Genomic DNA, 18,914 nt, shown 5'->3' on the forward strand with positions numbered 1-18,914 from the left:
TTTGTGAAAGGCACAAGTTTCTCTTGTAAATGCTGGCTGTGTCTTGTTTGGAAGGCTGCGTCTTCCGGAGGTCGCATTTGTCAGCCGCATACGCCATCGAGTCTCGTTTCATTTCTTTTTTTAAATTTTTTTTTTTTTTATTGGGAATGCAAAAAAGGTTAACAATTGTATAAATGTAAGTGCATATACATAACAGGCATTGACAATACATAAAAATAAGAAAAATAAAGACAATAAAAGGATGCATCCTTCCAAATGAGACACAGACGTGCTTCCTGAGTACTCCTCCTGGTGACGCGTGACCTTCCCAACGAGCTTAGGTCATCCCTCTCATGAGCTCAAGTCACAGAGATGTACAGAAGCGAACATTTGTAGTTAAAAAGTATATAAGTATTGTTTTGTTTCTAAAAATAATCAATCGTTTGCATTAAGAAGTACTTTATTTGTTGACTGGAGTCGTGTGGATTATTTTGATGCACCCTAAATATGCATTTTGGACCGTCAAAAAATGGAGGACATTCACTTGCATTGTTTAGAGGAGGAGGACTGAAATGAAATCCTAAAAGTCTTAAATTCTATTTTGATGAAGAAAGAAACTCAGATACATCTTGGATGGCCTGAGGGTGAGTAAACTATAAGTAAATTTTCATTTGTGGGTGAACTATTCCTTTAAAGTTAAGTTCAGAGATGAACAGAAGTATGTGAAAGTTTCTCACGCCGATTTGAAACTTTCTGATTTCCTGGTCGAAGGTAATTTTACTTGTAAAATAAATTTGTAGTAGTGTGGCGTTATTTAGTTTAAGCCAGAGTGAATTAAATCTCGTTTTGGTTTGTTCTTAGCCTTTGTGAAATTCGGCATTCCCGCCTCCAATCATGCCGAGGCTTTACGATGAGTCTGGCACAAGAGAATTCGTCACATGGTAATTTTATATTTATTTTGAAAGCATAAGTGTGACATTACTTTTTTGTCAATGCATTTCAAACGGTAAAAGTAGGACTGTCAAACATTAGTAAACGTTTGAGGGTGTTTTTTGTGACGCATTTAACAGATTAGACATTAAAATGCAGTCTTTGTGCTCTAACTGGAGTGGGGAAGTGTAGAACTCTGAATTAAATTCATGGTTATGGAACGTATTACGTTTTGAATGTGGAAAAATAAGTGTGTTTAGATCAGTATTGTTAGATCGTGTTTATGATTCATCGATCGATTGTCAGTCAACCAATTTCCGCATAAATTTGTTCAGTAATCATACAAGCAGGTTGCGTTAACACAAGCATAAATCTGAAATTAGAGCACGTAAAACACTATTCAATCGCCCAAAGCTAAAGTGTGCATTGCATGATTTTTTGCGCTGAATATCATGTCTGTCATGTCGTCATACCCGCGTCTTTGACACAGCCGCGCTACCATCGAGTTTTTCTTATATAACAATTACGTTCATGCAAACATCGTGAAAGTGTGTTAAAGCTAAACTGTTCAGTCTTCCAATAATATCATTCCAGCCGTCATTGAGTGTGCATTGGCAAAGCATGCAGGTACTGTACATTCGCCTGAAATCAATCTCTTTGATCAGTTCACAGTGCATGTTATTTCAGGTTAAGATAATGTCCTAAATATTTCCAGATTTACAAAGTTAAGTTTTAATGGAGAAAGATATGTATGTATGTATGTATCTGTATTTTCTGTATACGTTATAATTAACATTAATAAATTAATGGTAAATGAAATTATAAACATGGCTTAAATCAGTGGTTCTCAAATTTATTTGGTCATGCCCCCCTTTGAAACAACAAAAACTTTAGTGTGTTTGAGTCCTCCACATGAGTGTTGCACAAGGTTTTGTGGCTGTTCACTTCAACAGTAATTTTATTTATCCTAAAATGAAGGACAAGCGAATATAAATAATCCTACAATTTGACACCCATGTTTTATAGACAGATTTCATCATATTCAAAATTGAGAGTAATCACAATTATTTTACCATATTGACAGTCCTAATTTAAATTGTAGTGCACTACTGAATTTCAGAAAAATTTGTCTCAACTGAAATAATTTTAAATCCTTTTTCAATAGAATTTGCCCGGGCCCCTTCAGTGGCGTACTCTAAAGTGAAGAAAACTCAATTGAGATTGCAAACTATGAATCTGTTGACACCGTTCTTTTGATTGATGGAAGCCCTTCAAGAAAGCAATAGAGAGCTGAAAATTAAGCCAGAATTTTGAGTCTGTGTCTGTGCATTATATATTATTCTATATGCAGTAAAAAATTAAAAACGTGACTTTAAACAATGGAGAAAAAACACAAAACTGTGTAACCACACAATCATGTTAACAGAATGGTTCCTGAGAGGGATATGGTTGTTGTTGATTGTACTATGTGACCGTTTGCAGCTGGTCCAAAAAACCTGCAGGCTAAACCTGGTGGGGATGCAGTCATCAGGGAATACAACAAAACCAAAAGCTTGACTGACAGCACCAGGAGACAGATGATCAAGTTTCTTCTGCAGATATGACTGAAAAGCACAGGTAACACTCATTTCAAGTATTCTGTATTCTATATCCTGGAGTCCCATAGTCATGGAAAAATTAAAAATATCAAGAAATTGTAAATTGAGACATCAAATCAAATCACTTTTATTGTCACACAACCATATACACAAGTGCAATATTGTGTGAAATTCTTGGGTGCAGTTCCGAGCAACATAGTAGTCGTGACAGTGATGAGACAATTTACAATAAACATCAGATTTACAACACAATTTAAAATCTAATATACACATAATTACACACAACACAATATACAAATAATAACATACAATGTACAGTATACAATACACACAATATAGAATACACATTATACAATAAAAAAGTATATATGGTATATAATGTACTGTATTGACATTCAGGCTGTCGGTAGATAGTAAGTTGCCAGTGTGTTGTTAAGAGAGAATATAATATAATAATAATATAATTTATGACAGTCCGGTGTAAGATATAAGAGTAAGAGTAATAAAGTGCAGTGCTGATATATTTTGATCATGGGAGATCAAGAGTTCAAAAGTCTGATTGCTTGGGGGAAGAAGCTGTCATGGAGTCGGCTGGTGCGGGTCCTGATGCTGCGATACTGCCTGCCTGATGGTAACAGTGAGGACAGCCCATGGCTCGGGTGGCTGGAGTCTCTGATCCTCCGAGCTTTATTCACACACCGCTTGGTATATATGTCCTGGAGGGAGGGAAGCTCACCTCCGATGATGTGTCTGGCAGTTCGCACCAACCTTTGCAGTGCTTTGCGTTTGTGGGTGGTGCTGTTGCCGTACTGGGCGGAGATGCAGCCAGTCAGGATGCTCTCTACAGTGCAGGTGTAGAACCGTGTGAGGATGTGGCGGTTCATTCCAAACTTCCTCATCTGTCTCAGGAAGAAGAGGCACTGATGAGCCTTCTTCACAACGGCTTCAGTGTGGATGGACCATGTTAGTTCCTCAGTGATGTGGACACCCAGGAACTTGAAGCTGCTGACTCTCTCCACTGGTGCTCCATTGATGGTGATGGAGCTGTGTACTCTACTCTATCTGAAGTCCACCACAAGCTCCTTTGTCTTACTGACATTGAGGGAGAGGTTGTGCTCCTGACACCAGTGTGTCAGAGTGTGCACCTCCTCTCTGTAGGTTGTTTCATCATTGTCAGTGATCAGACCTACCAACGTCGTATCATCAGCAAACTTAATGATGGCATTGGAGCTGTGTGTTGCCACACAGTCGTGTGTACAGGGAATACAGGAGTGGGCTGAGAACACAGCCCTGTGGGGCTCCAGTGTTGAGGGTCAGTGATGAGATGTTGCTGCCTATTCTAACCACCTGGTGTCTGCTTGACAGGAAGTCCAGGATCCAGCTGCACAGCAAGCTGTTTAAACCCAGAGCGCAGAGTTTCTCATCAAGCTTGGAGGGCACTATGGAGTTGAATGCTGAGCTGTAGTCTACAAACAACATTCTCACATAAGTGTTCTTTTTTTCCAGGTGGGAGAGAGCAGTGTGTATTGTAGATGCAATGGCATCATCAGTGGAGTGGTTGTTGCGGTAAGCAAACTGCAACTGGTCTAGTGAGGGAGGCAGCACAGAGCAGATGTAATCTCTGATTAGTCTCTCAAAGCATTTGCTGATGATGGGGGTCAGAGCAACTGGGCGCCAGTCATTTAAGCAAGTTATTTTGGATTGCTTTGGAACAGGCACAATGGTGGACGTTTTAAAGCATGTGGGGACTACAGACAAAGAGAGGGAAAGGTTGAAAATGTCCGTAAAAACACCAGCCAGTTGGTTCGCGCACGTTCTGATGATGCGGCCCGGAATGCTGTCTGGACCCGCGGCTTTGCGGATATTCGCCCGTCGGAAGGATCGGGTTACATCCGCTACAGAGACGGAGAGTGGATGTAACCCGATCCTTCCGGGTGAGACATTAAAGGAATAGTTCATCCAAAAATTAAAATTATCTCATTATCCACTTACCCTGATGCCATCCCAGATATGTATGACTGTCTTTCTTCAACAGAACACAAATGAAGATTTTTTTTTTTAGAAAAAAAAAAATAGAGCTCTTTGGGAGTAGCATACACCCCCCTAAAGCGGCAGATACTCTGGGAGAGGTGATTACTGCTTTTGGAAAAGGTCATGAGGCATCAGTGCATTACTCCCTGCTAATTCAGAGTATGGGGGATGGAGCTTTAAATTCTATCAAGAGATTATGGGAGAAAGATTAAATTTGCTATTGGAGGAGGGAGTGTGGGCTGGGATTCTTAAAAATGTCAAGTCTGCATCTAAAGATGCAAGGGTGCGCCTTATGCAATTTAAGATTTTACATCAATTCTGTTGGATCCCCTCTAGATTGTATAGGCTTGGTCTTAAAGGCATGCCCACCTGCTGGCGATGCCAGTCAGAAGATGGAGACACAACCCATGCTTTTTGGGGGTGTGTTAGGATACAAGAATTTTGCTTGAAGGTTCAGAGTTGTATGTGTGATGTTTTGGGCACTCAAATTTTACTTTGCCACAGATACTGAAATTGGGTTCTGACCAGTATCATGATTGGCAGACAAATTATTTTAAGGGGATGGAAGTCAGACGGAGCACCATCATTTCCAGAGTGGTGTGCGGAGATGGGGAGGGTGGCAGCTTTCGAGGACGTGGCAAGTAGAAGGCTGGGGTATGGGGACTTGTTTGTTAGGAAATGGGGTAATTGTTTAGTGCTTTTGGGGGACTCTCGGGGAGGGGATGGGGAGAGAGAAATTTAGTTTAATTATGTATATTTATTTTATATATATATATATATATATATATATATATATATATATATATATATATATATATATATTATTTATTTATTTATTTGGTTTGTGTATTATTATATGTGACCACAGGGGTGTTCGTTGTGGGTCAGGTTGGGGTTGGTGAATGGAGAGGGATATTAGTGGGGGTTAAATGTTAAATATTGATTCGATGTGTATGTGTTGTTTTTCTCTGTATATTTTTGAATCAATAAAAAATGTTAATTGAAGAAAAAGGTAGAGCTCTGTCAGGTCCTTATAATGAAAGTACACAGGTGCCAGCACTTTGACGGTCCAAAAGTCACATTTAGGCAGCATAAAAGTAATCCATGCGACTCCAGTCGATCAATTAATGTCTTCTGAAGCGATTTTTGGTTGTTTAAAGGTAGAAATGTGAATGTTGTAATTTTACAAAAGGCCTTACATTAATTCTTCTGTTAAAACTCAAATTATTCGAGCTGTAAAGTTGTTTAAATCATCATTTTTATGGTCGTTGTAGGGTTTACAATGTTATATCATCATGACAACGAAGTTGTAAGAAAAAACTTATAAGCGTATAATTATCAAACTATAATTGTTGACAAGCATATTGCTTATGTCTGGTTATGCTTTTGGCCCCATTCACTTCCATTGTAAATTTAATTAAAGAATTGCTTGTGTAAAAAAGAAGAAGAATATATATATATATATATATATATATATATATATATATATATATATATATATATATATATATATATATAAATAATTTTCATATCCGTTCCAGAGCGGAACTTCAATAAATTGCCCTTGAAGGTCTCTACGTTGTTCTGTCTTTTCTGAGCGCTGAAGTAAATCAGTTATTGTTAATTCACACATTTAATTCTGTTATTCATTTTATCTGACTCCAATCTTATATTAATCTGACTCCAATTTTAAGTTGACCTCTAATTTATATTTAAGCTCTAATTAATTTCTGATCATTCTTTTAATTTAACATTTTTAGGTTATTGATTACTCTAAATCCTCTTCTATTCATTGTCCTTTTGATCTTTGGAGACTTACGCCGGCCGTTATTAAATTACATAAACCTCCCGAAAATGGATAGCCAGTTCCGTTCTTAGTCAGCGGTTGTAGGGTTAACTAATATCGTCTGGTTTGGCTTTTCTCATAACCAGACGATATTGCCGCTTAGTCACGTACATACAACTTGCAAAGACGGGCGGTGAGCAGTGACAGAGTCTTTAAATGGCTTTCTCCTACCCGGTTGTCCTGAGTGGTTTCTCCTATATTAAAGCTCCAGTATGGTCTACCCTGGTCTATTGAAATTCAAATCCTACCCGGCTGTCCTAGGTGGTTGTCCTACCTGGTTGTCCTACCTGGTTGTCCTGAGTGGTTTAAATTCAAACTGAGAGTCTTTAAATGGCTTCCTCCTATGTTAAAGCTCCAGTAATGATTTCAGAGGAATTCAGAATAAATCAAATAATAACAATTTATTTGTCAGGTAGGATATAAAACATTGTTGCAGAAATTCAAATCAAAGCCAATTTCACATGATCAGAATAAACAAGCATTACTAAAAATAAAAGACAAGTCAAAGAAACATACCTGACAAAACTACATGCAGCGGTACAGCATGGGAGATCTGTATACAGATTCCCAGAACTTCATGCCAACTTTCCTTAAATATCCAGACAGAATAAACATTGTGTACCAAATGGTATTATCCTTTGATTTGGGGGTGAATGGGTTCTTGACTTCCTGGTGTTTAACCTTGTTAACATACAGGAGATAATTTCAATTGTTGGTCAAGGAGGGGGAGACACCTCCAGAATTATGCAGTATTTGGCAAACCATTAGTTTTATCAACATGGGAAAGAGACCACTATACCAGTCGCACAGAGACCTCTTAAATGATATCAAACACATACAGTTGCATTCTTTGTTTTCATGTTATTTGTTATATTTTTTACATATAAATCTTATGTCTTTGTGTTGGTCCAGAGCTATTGAAGGGGAGAAGGGGAGAGAGAGGGGGGGCAGCAAGGTGATTTGCAATTTATCACACTGTGGTGATATTCAGGTGTAGATTTCAGCAAAAGGCGATTTGCACTTTATCACACGTGGTGATATTCAGGTGTAGATTTGAGCTTTTGTGAGAGAGTTCTATGACGTTGATTTTCGCGGAGTTCTTTGACTTTTACCGGAAATGGCGCCTTTTGGTTGTAGACATTCTGGTGCCAGCCTTACAGTTTCCTCCGCTTGGCCCCCGGGGACAATTCCAGAAGAGTCCCTGTGGGGTCATTGTGTCCTTTTTATTTTATTTGTTATCTCAGTCGCTGAAGTGTGTACAGTTGTAATGTGCTAAGAGCCAGAGCAACTTCAGTTGACCTTCTCATGGATCGGATGAGGTACCGGAAGTAACAGCACTGGGCCAGTGTAAAAGTGAAGATTAGAGCACAGCCCACCGCACATCCACGGATTATCCAGTCCCACCAGGTGTAGGCGTATTGTGCAGAGCGGGTGGATGAGCAGGACAAGATTTTTGCAGTCTTTCGGGCTAGGTTAGCCTCCACCTGTGCTTGAGCAAGGTGGTACTCAGTTTGTTGGATGATTCTTTGTGCCAGTTCCATTGTGTCGACCACAGCTTGGGTGCTTTGCTCATAGAAGGTGTCATCCCACCATGGCGAAGCCTCTGCGTCCAGTGGTACTTTCCCCAGAATGTTTGTCTGTCCCATGGAAAAGTCCTCTGTTACCTCTAGACAAAAAGAGTGATTGGCAGAGCAGGACAATCCCCCATAGGTGAAGGAATTCATTTCACTGACTACACACCATTGTGTGTGAGATACCTGAATGGTATCAGGATGACCATGCAGCAACTGAACATTTATGAGTTTAGTGTCATTAGGAGAAAAAGTTTGTAAGGTGTTACATGTACAAACAACATAGTTATGAGTTTCATGACAGCAAGTGCGACTGGTAAATAAGGTCTCAGTACCCCTCAAGGTCATGTACCCAGTAAGGTGGTCCCATTTGATGATCTGATCATTCACTACGACACCAATAGAGCGTATGGTAGTGGAATTTGGAAATACTTGGTCAGGATGGATTAAAGGAAAGGTGGCAAAAAACCCAAGACAACCAATGCATTCATTTTCAGTGTACATCATAATGATGGTTAATAACTCAGAATAATTTATATTTTTCATTTTGTCTGAAGCATGCCATCTGATAAAATTTAAGATTTCTATTAGATCATTTAGAACATGTCTAGGTGTCTTGTGGAGATTGAGGTCTAAAATTTCTTGTCTAGCAGCAGTAAATAAATCTTGTGCATATGATCTGCAGGCTAAGTCACGTTCGATGGTACGGGTCTGAAATTAAATCATCGATTCGTGACTGTAGCCATGCATATGTTTTGTCATAATCATTACAATGTTTTGTATAGGCAGATAGAATATTGGATATGTTGTAAGTTACATGAGTCATCACCAAATTTACATCATGAAACAAAGTCTTATTAATGTTCCCTTTGATAAGTCCACCAGGAGGAATTGGGTATAGCTTTGGGCATTGTTTTGGTTTACTATACCCACAGGTGGTTAAATTAAAACAGTGATTGGCAGTCCATGAACAGTTTTGTGGGCTAGTGAAATTGTTTTCACTAGCTTTACATTTTCATACACAATAAATTCCTTCCTTTCGGCTAGTCCAGATGAAGGTTTTTGGTTTATTGTCATAGGGTTGTATAATGTTAAATTTAATTTATATTCTGTGTAATTTATGTGTGTGGTGTTTAGTGTTTCTGTGTGGGTGCACCTATATGTGGCAGGTTCCAAATTGTTAACAAAATAGCAGATTTTAGGGTCTATGCCATCATTGTTTTTCTCATATAAAGTGCACATCCCACCTTCTTTAGCTCCTGGACATAATTTTAATTGATACCAGGCAGTGATATTGTGTTGGGATGGCCATGCTGGTGTGTGTGTTGACATGTTTATGTATGCGGGATGGGTGGAACCTAATTTACAACAGATTTGTGGTGTGCAATTTTGTTCCGGTGCTACTCCGGGAGGCCATGTAACTATTTCTTTGGGTGTAATAAGAATTTGAGAGGTGTATGGCCCCTTCGTATATTTCCATACCCATCTGCCACATCCTAATGTGTGTGAGGAATACCCGTTGACCCAGCTTGATGCAGTTGGGTCCAGACACCTCTTGGCATCTGTCCCTCACGAGATTGCAACCTGAAATGGGAACAACCACAGAGAGAAAACAGTTAATGTTGAACCTTTAATAAATTTGCATTTAGACATGTGGTACTTTCTTTATTTTCCTCTGATGGCCACAGCCAAACTGTTACAGACAGCTTTAGTCTCATACTGTATGGCTTGTGCCATCAGGGGGAAGATGCATTTTGCTTTACAAAAACATGTAGCATTACAATGTCTAATGCAAATTTAGTTTCAGAGATCAAATTAGACTGAGCATCTTTGGTGAGATCTGAATTACTGCTGATATTTTAGTGCAGTTTGAAGTGTGTAGCACCTTAAGCTCTTCTTGCAGTTGAGCCTGCAGAGTCTGCTGTTGTGAGCAATTCCCTTCCTTACATTAGCTCAAATGAGCTGATGCCCATAGCTTTATTTATTTATTTTTTATTGTTCTCAACACAGCTCTGTGGTTAAAGAATCAGTTCACCTCTTTTTGGTGATGTGTTGTCTGTTTAACATTTGTTAAGGGTGATATTCACAGGTTTGATCATCTATGATCTCTGTGGTCTGTCAGGGTTGTGAAATTTCTGTCTGATGTTTAGCATTTTACACAGGTTTTTCATAAATTGCCCAGTGAAATGGGTTACCTGATCAGACTCGATTTGGACGGGCACACCCCAAAGCAGGATGATTTGGTTGGCCATCACCCGTACCACAGTGTTTGCAGTGTTATTGCGGGTGGTAATTGCTTCCACCCACTTTGAGAATTTATCAGTGATCACTAAGCAATAACAATATTCCCCTTTGGCACTGGGGAGTGGACCAATGAAATCCAACTGTAAAGATTCTTCAAGGCCTGTAAGGTTGTTTGGTTGGCAGTGTCATTACAAATTTACATGGCCATGCTTGGCCATTATAATATAATGCATATTATAATGTGATTATAATACAATTATATTATATTAAAAATAGTATAAGTTAAAATAATTTTATTACTGGTCTCTGGAGGTTTTCTAGAATGAGATATTTGTCATCTCGCTTCTCTTTTGAGAATACATGCCTTTTGATTTGGCCCTGTATCAGATGCAGGATCATGTGCATTGTATGCTGCTGTAAACACCCAGTGACTGCAGGCGCGTATTTACATGGGTCAAATTTCTGCTCAAGCTGCAGAGCTTTTGCAATTACAATATGAAATTGAATGCAATTTTCTCATTTTCTTGAGTTAAGATGTCATTAGGTTTATTCTCATGTGAATCTATTTGAATATGAAAAGGGGGCTGGGCAAAGTCAGAGGTGATGCAAGGCACAAAGAGTATTCTTGAATTTTAAAGGCTTAATGAAGTTCTTCAGTCTTTTTAAAGTTACTGAAGGTTAATGCTAACTGTGTAAAACTACTGAGAGTTTGGTAATTGTGTAAAACTACTGAGAGCGTGGTAATTGTGTAAAATTACTGATAGTCAGCCTTACACTTGTATTAAAGAACAAGAGGGACAAGTCCAAATTCATTTTTGTGGGAAATAACAATGCCACAAATTCTGTTGATTGTGCTTAACTTCTATCGAACCCGGAATATTCCTTTTGAAGTAAATGGACTCACACAAGTGTTTGTCTGCTATGATGATTTTTACAGATTGAGCTGGATTTTGTTTTGATTTTTGGTAAGACATCAGCTAATTTCTTGGAAAGGTGGCCAGCTACATTTATGCAGAAAGTCATTAAACAAAGCAAAGGCCTTCACTTCTCCCAACTCCTTCAGGACCTGATTGACTCTGCGGATCAGCTGTGACGGAGGATGAAATGGATGATGCATGTTAGACTAGTGGAGTTCATAATAAGATTATGTTGACATTTCCATGTATTTTTAGCTGAAGTTGCCATACTGTTATTTAGGATGGGGCAGCAATCTTGCTTTATGCATTAGAGTTGATTGTCAGTTCAAAAAATTATTTGTTTTGTTTGTTTTTGCTGCCTGGAGAACACAAATGTGCTTGTTGAACATCTTAAGTTAATTAATGGGCTGATGCCTGGTAAATCACTCCATCTAAAATGTGGTCAAGCAGGTTGCTGTTTAGAATTTGGGACATTTTCAGGATTTTGCAAACATTTGAATAGAGTTCATGAAGAAAGTAATGAAGTTCCAGTACATGTTGAAGATAGTGCTGTTGTTTGTAGCGCAGTTGTTGGGCAACCAAGAAACATTGATGTGGCTACATGTACAAATGACAGTTCTTTGCCAGTTTCCAGCAAAAACACCACAGATTTGTGCAAGCTGCAGGTGTCAGTCACACTACTATTAATACTTGTATGTCTATGGAAGAAGTGGTTCAAGACATCCAGGATCAAGTAAAAGAGACTGCTCTAAATTGCTTACCTTCACAGAACACAGATTTTAAAAGTTCAATTGAACAGTCATTTCTGGAAATTGAAAACCCTTTCACCTTAATTCCATATTTAAACAAAACTCAGTATGGGGGATGGAGCTTTAAATTCTATCAAGAGATTATGGGAGAAAGATTTAAATTTGCTATTGGAGGAGGGAGTGTGGGCTAGGATTCTAAAAAATGTCAAGTCTGCATCTAAAGATGCAACGGTGCGCCTTATGCAATTTAAGATTTTACATCGATTCTGTTGGACCCCCTCTAGATTGTATAGGCTTGGTCTTAAAGACATGCCCACTCTCTCCAACGACCCACTGCGAGAGCCCCCCAAAAACGTCAAATATCAAACCCATTTCCCAATAAAAGAATCCCATATCCCCAGCCTTCTACGTGATACCTCTTCGAAGGCTGCGACCCTTCCCATCTCTTCGCATCACTCCCGAATTAAGGGTGCTCCCACCGACTTCCAACCCCTTAAAACAATCTGCCTGCCTATCATGGCACTAGTGAGGATCCAATTGTTTATATATTTATCACCTACGTCAATGACTGCCCCATCACCCAAAACACAGAGTCTGTGGCAAAACGAAATCCGAATGCCCAACACGTCACACAGAACACTCTGTACCTTCAACCAAAATTCCTGAATCTCAGCGCACCACCAAAAAACATGGGCCATGTCTCCTTCCTCTGATTGGCATCGCCAGCAGGTGGGTGTGTCTTTAAGACCAAGCCTATACAATTTAGAGGGGGTCCAATAGAACCGATGTAAAATCTTGAATTGTATAAGGCGCACCCTTGCATCTCTCGATGCAGTTTTTATGTTTTTTTTTAAATCCTAGCCCATTCTCTCTCCTCCAATTCCAGGTTTAAATCTTTCTCCCATAATCTCTTGAGAGTGGTTGAGACTCCGTCACCCAGACTCTGAATTAATAAGGAGTAATACACTGATGCCTCATGGCCCTTTCCAAAAGCAGAAATCACCACTCCTAGAGTATCTGCTGCTTTAGGGGGGTGTATGCTATTCCCAAAAATAGTACAGAGCAAATGGTGTAACTGAAGATACCTAAAAAATTGAGATCTGGTGATCCCAAAATATTGAACCAGATTTTCAAAGGATCTCATCACACCGCTCTCGTAAAGATCACCAAGTGAATTAACCCCCCTCGCAATCCACTCTGACCAACAAAAAGGGGACTTATTAATGCATAGGGTTTAGCCATAGGCTTGAGGCAACATTTAGATAAATATCTGAATTAAACACTCTGGACACTTTTGTCCGTACTGAGTGCAAATGTGAAATAATGGGGTGTGATTTAACTTCTCTATTTAGTTTGATGGAAAGGCTGTGCAATGGCAAAACAGGGGCAAGGAGTTCTTGTTCAGTGCAGAACCAGGGAGGGGCTCTTTCAGGTGGAAGCGACCAATGAGCCAAATGTCTGAGACCGAATGCATAATAATAAAACAAAATCTTGGGTAGGCCTAGCTCACCTTTGTCAATCGGACTATGTAATTTATTGAAATGTAGTCTGGGGCGCTTACCACTCCAAATGAAAGACTTCGCTATGCTATCAAATTGCTTGAAATAAGAGAGGGGGACATCTACAGGGAGAGACTGTAGCAAGTAGTTAAATTTTGGAATACAGTTCATTTTAATAACATTAACCTTCCCAATCATCGATAAATGTAATGAAACCCACCTGTCTACATTGCTCAAACCGTTTTATTAAAGGGTCAAAATTAACTCTGACTAAATCAGACAAATTGGTTGGGAATAAAATGCCCAAATACTTAATGCCCTGTTTGGGCCACTGGAAGGCGCCTGGCTGGAAGGCCGTTACTGGACAGTATGCTGTCAAAGCCAAAGCTTCGGATTTAGACCAATTGACTTTGTATCCTGAGAACTTGGAAAAGGAATTAATAATTCTGTGGAGGCAAGGCATAGATCTAGTGGGGTCAGAGACGAATGATAAAATATAATCTGCATAAAGCAGAAGATTATGCACCACACCTCCCGCCATCACCCCTGGAAAATCATCTTCTTTTCTTATCGCGGCTGCTAATGGTTCCAGGGCAAGACAGAACAATAACGGGGAAAGAGGGCAGCCCTGACGGGTGCCCTTATCCAGAGTAAAATAATCTGAAATTAATCCATTTGTTTGTACCGCTGCTACAGGGTGTTTATAAAGTAACTTAATCCAACCAATAAACGTACTCCCGAACCCATATATTTCCAAAATCTTAAAAATATAATCCCATTCTACCATATCAAATGCCTTTTCGGCGTCAAGTGAGATGGCGGCGACCGAAGTCTGATCATTCGCCACTGACCACATGATGTTGATGAGATGCCTAATGTTGTCAGAAGAGCTGCGGCCCCGAATAAACCCCACCTGATCTATATGTATAAGAGATGTCATAACCTTACTTAATCGGTTAGCCAAAATTTTAGCCTGAATTTTTACATCTAGCTGGATCAGGGAAATTGGACGGTAACTTTTACACTCGCTTGGATCTTTGTCCTTTTTAAGAATCAGACTGATTCGGGCTTGTGTCATGGTTGGTGGAAGCTTTCCATTCTTTAATGATTCAGTATAAACTTCTAACAAAAGTGGAGCCAGTTCTGTAGCATAAGATCTAAAAAATTCAGCGGCAAAACCATCTGGCCCCGGAGCCTTACCAGTAGGTAGGGACTTGATTACCTCGTCAAGTTCCTCCAAGGTTATCTCAGAATCAAGAGTTTTTTTGCTCATTCGTCAGTTTAGGGAGTTCTAATGGTTCTAATATCCTCATCAGTAGACGAAGATGTGGAACTATAGAGATCAAGATAGAATTCTTTAAAAGCATTATTAATATCAATGGCTGAGGTAAAAATTTAGAAAGAGGGAATAGTAGAAAAAGTCTCTCTCTGCTTAATATATCTAGCCAAAAGCTTCCCTGCTTTGTCCCCCGACTCAAAGTATGACTGTCTTGCCCTGAACAACCAAAACTCCACTTTCTGCGACAGAATAGTATTATATTGTATTTCAATCGGGTCAATTCTCTGAGGCCATCAGATGACATACGACGCTTCAGCTCTGCCTCGGCACTTTTAATATTTCCTTCCAACTCCACAAGTTCTCGTGCTTTGAATTTTTTGATAAATGAGGCATACTGTATGATTCGACCCCTAAGAACCGCCTTAAGTGCCTCCCAAGCCACGCCCACAGAGGATACTGAGGACCAGTTGGTCTCCATATAGACACTGATTTCAGTCTTTAACATTTGTTGAAAATCAGGATTTTGCAAAAGGGATACATTAAAGCGCCAATTATATGATTTCCTTTTCTCTGTATGTGGCAATATCTCTAAACTCACCAGGGCGTGATCTGAGACGAAGATATTTCCAACTGAGCAATCAACAACAGATGAAATGAGGGACTTCGATATAAAAAAAATAAAAAAAAATCTATTCTAGAGTAAATCTTATGAACTGATGAAAAAAAATGTAGAATCCCTACCAGATGGGTTCAAAAGTTGCCAGATATCTACAAGACCAAGATTTTTACAGATCTTGTGAAGTGTCAGTGTAGCTCTGGGGGGTTTACACACTTTTGCTTCACTGTGATCAAGGACTGAGTCCATCAAAAGATTAAAGTCTCCTCCCATTATTATGTCATGAGAGATGCCAGCAGCTTGCAACATCCCTTCAAGATCTATAAAAAAGCCCTGATCATCAGCGTTTGGTGCGTAAATATTAGCCAAAATCAACCTTTGCCCCTGAATTTCTCCTAACACAACAATGACTCTTCCTAATTTCTTTAATCTGTTTGAGACATTTGAATTGTAGATGTTTATTAATCAATATAATGACTCTCCTGCTCTTACTTGAGCCAGCACTAAAGAAAACATGTCCACCACATATCTTCCCAAATTTTTCAGCTTCTTGCGGGGAAAGATGCGTTTCTTGAAGAAACACTATATCATATTTCTTGCGCTTAAGAACAGAAATAACCTTCCTTCTTTTTATGGGGTGCCCCAACCCATTTACATTCCATGTGGAGAGAGATAACCCATTCACATTAACATTTGACATATTGATATAATAAAAAATAAAAACAATGAGTGTGTCAAAAACAAAATTATACAGACCACATTCCCCATTAATGCAACAATCAAACCCCGAACTTCCCCCGGAACAAAACAAACAGAAAAAAGAAAAACGTGCGCATTAACCCCGTGCATGACAGCGCCAACCAGCGACAATCCCTCTAAACTCAAAGAGTCCATGTACGCCTACGAGAGCCCCCGTGACAACTTTGCCATCGGAATGCTCGAGTCCGGTGCTTCTGCACAAATTTTGTGAGGCACAATTACAATAAAAGAAAATACTTTGTAAAACATACCCCAGCCAACAGGCAGAATAACAGAAAAAAACATGTAGATTCATTCACAGAACTGTCTTGAAGGTGTGTTCCTCCTCAAAATAAACTCCAGCTGATATAAAACCGTTCAGTTTCCTCGGACAGACAAACAGTTGTTCAGTGAACTGGCTGTAATGAGTGCAGCAGATGAGGTAATCATTCTACTAGGAGGCATAAGCACAAAGAACAAACATATTTAACCACAACTGTCCCGAAGTAGTGTAATTCCACAAAACAAGCTCCAGCCGTTAGGCGGAGCCAGCGCGAAAAACAAAACCGGCATCCCGGTTCCTCGGATGATCAAGAGCCAAACTAACTCGGAGGCCACGCAAAAAAAACAAACAAAAAAAAAAAAAACACCATAACTTACTCAGCCCGTCAACTTTATAAAAGATGTCCTTGATGTGAAAATATAGATATTTCGTGGTCATCCAAAGTGTCCATTCCCGATCTGGCCGTAAACTTCAGTGTAACAAAAAATCTTCCGTCAATGCAAAATCTCTCAATCTCAAAATTTCTTGGAGTCATGCCATAAAACAAACTCCAGCCGCTAGGCGGAGTCAACACAAAAAGAAACAAAAATGGCACCCAGCTTCCTCAGATAATCCCTGAACCACAGGTCTAATATAAGAAACATCAAATGGCTTACTCCAATATATTTATAAAGGAGAGTGCCTGTTTTGGACAAGTAAATACTTTGTGACCATTCTTCGTTTCTGTTCTCAGTTTGGCCGGGAACATCAGAGCAAACGAGATCTTTTTCTGATGTAAGAGTTTCTTGCATTCCTTGAACCGTTTCTCTCTTGTGGAATTCGCAATGTCCGGGAACAAGAAAATATTATGGTTCCTCCAAGAAAGCTTCCCTTTGCTCCTCGCCTGGCGCAACACGAGATTTTTATAGGATGATTTCAGAAATTTGGCCAGAATGCATCGAGGCCTATCTCACTCAGCAGTTCTGCGAGCAGGCAGTCTGTGAGCTCGCTCGATTTCCAGTTTATGGCCTGTTATGTCGAGCAGACTCGGGAAAAACTCGTCCAGGAATTTCACCATGTCTCTGCCCTCTTCATGCTCAGGAATTCCAACAATTCGTATGTTATTCCTTTGGCTCATATTTTTTAAATATTCCAGTTTTTCCAAAATTGATTCCAAATCTGTTTTGGACGCGGGCGGATTAGTGGTTAATTCCCTTTCCAATGACTCAAGATAATCAATTCGTTTTTCAACTTCTGTCACTCTTGTAAACAACTCGGAGAATTTTGTTTCCATTGCCGTAATCGATCGACGTATTACAGCGAGATCCTCCAAGTCAGCAAGAACCTTCGTCAGCATCACCGACATGTTGGACAACTGACGCTGAATATCTTGAACACGTAAGTGTCTTTTAATGTCTCCAGAGTCTGAGAATTTTGACTTTGCCATATTTACCTCAAAGAGCAAGTATGTAATTGGGTGTATCGAATCTCACCGGATCACAACATGAAAATAATTAAAAAACTAGCAAAGTCCGCAGAGCTCGTCATTCACATGTCTGTCTCTCGCATGGCGTCACGTGAACCTAACAAAACTCAGATTTTACAAAAAATGGCCAATTGTCCAGCCTGTGGAGAAAGTACTTGTGGTCAGATATGACAACAGAAAAAACAGGACTACTGGCACATATTATTTGAAGTCAGACATTTACATACACTTAGATTGAAGTCATTAAAACTCATTTTTTAACCACTCCACAGATTGAATATTATCATACTGTAGTTTTGGCAAGTTGTTTAGGACATCTACTTTGTGCATGACATGAGTAATTTTTCCAACAATTGTTTACAGACAGATTGCTTCACTTTTAATTTGACTATATCACAATTCCATTGGGTCAGAAGTGTACATTCACTAAGTTAACTGTGCCTTTAAGCAGCTTGGAAAATTCCAGAAAATGATGTCAAACCTTTTGACAATTAGTTTCTGATAGGAGGTGTACTGAATTGGAGGTGTACCTGTTGATGTATTAAGGCCTACCTTCAAACTCGGTGCCTCTTTGCTTGACATCATGGGAAAATCAAAAGAAATCAGCCAAGACCTCAGAAAAAGAATTGTGGACATCCACAAGTCTGGTTCATCCTTGGGAGCAATTTCCAAACGCCTGAAGGTACCACGTTCATCTGCATAAACAATAGTACACAAGTATAAACTCCATGGGACCACACAGCCATCATACCGCTCAGGAAGGAGACGAATTCTGTCTGCTAGAGATGAACGTAGTTTGGTGTGAAAAGTGCAAATCAATCCCAGAACAACAGTGAAGGACCTTGTGAAGATGCTGGAGGAAACGGTCAGGAGCTGCAGGAGGGACTGATGCACTTCACAAAATAGATGGCATCATGAGGAAGGAAAATTATGTGGATATATTGAAGCAACATCTCAAGACATGTGCCAGGAAGTTAAAGCTCGGTCATAAATGGGTCTTCCAAATGGACAATGATCCTAAGCATACCTCCAAAGTTGTGGCAAAATGGCTTAAGGACAACAAAGTCAAGGTATTGGAGTGACCATCACAAAGCCCTGACCTCAATCCGATAGAAATGTTTTGGGCAGAACTGAAAAAGTGTGAGCGAGGAAGGAGGCCTACAAACCTG

The 18,914-nt window shown here is 39.5% G+C and overlaps 1 protein-coding gene across 1 annotated transcript; it reads right to left on the reverse strand.

Annotated features, from left to right (window-relative positions):
* Nucleotides 1–7,407: 7,407 nt before the first annotated feature.
* On the reverse strand, nt 7,408–8,672 carry LOC127421657 (uncharacterized; the record flags this gene model as incomplete). Its single annotated transcript, XM_051664784.1, has 1 exon — nt 7,408–8,672. A coding segment is annotated over one exon (1,053 nt), but the record flags the coding sequence as incomplete, so codon positions are not given.
* Between the last annotated feature and the right edge of the window lie 10,242 nt (nt 8,673–18,914).

This window comes from Myxocyprinus asiaticus, chromosome 30 (genome assembly GCF_019703515.2).
Source record: "Myxocyprinus asiaticus isolate MX2 ecotype Aquarium Trade chromosome 30, UBuf_Myxa_2, whole genome shotgun sequence".
NCBI classification, from domain to species: domain Eukaryota; kingdom Metazoa; phylum Chordata; class Actinopteri; order Cypriniformes; family Catostomidae; genus Myxocyprinus; species Myxocyprinus asiaticus.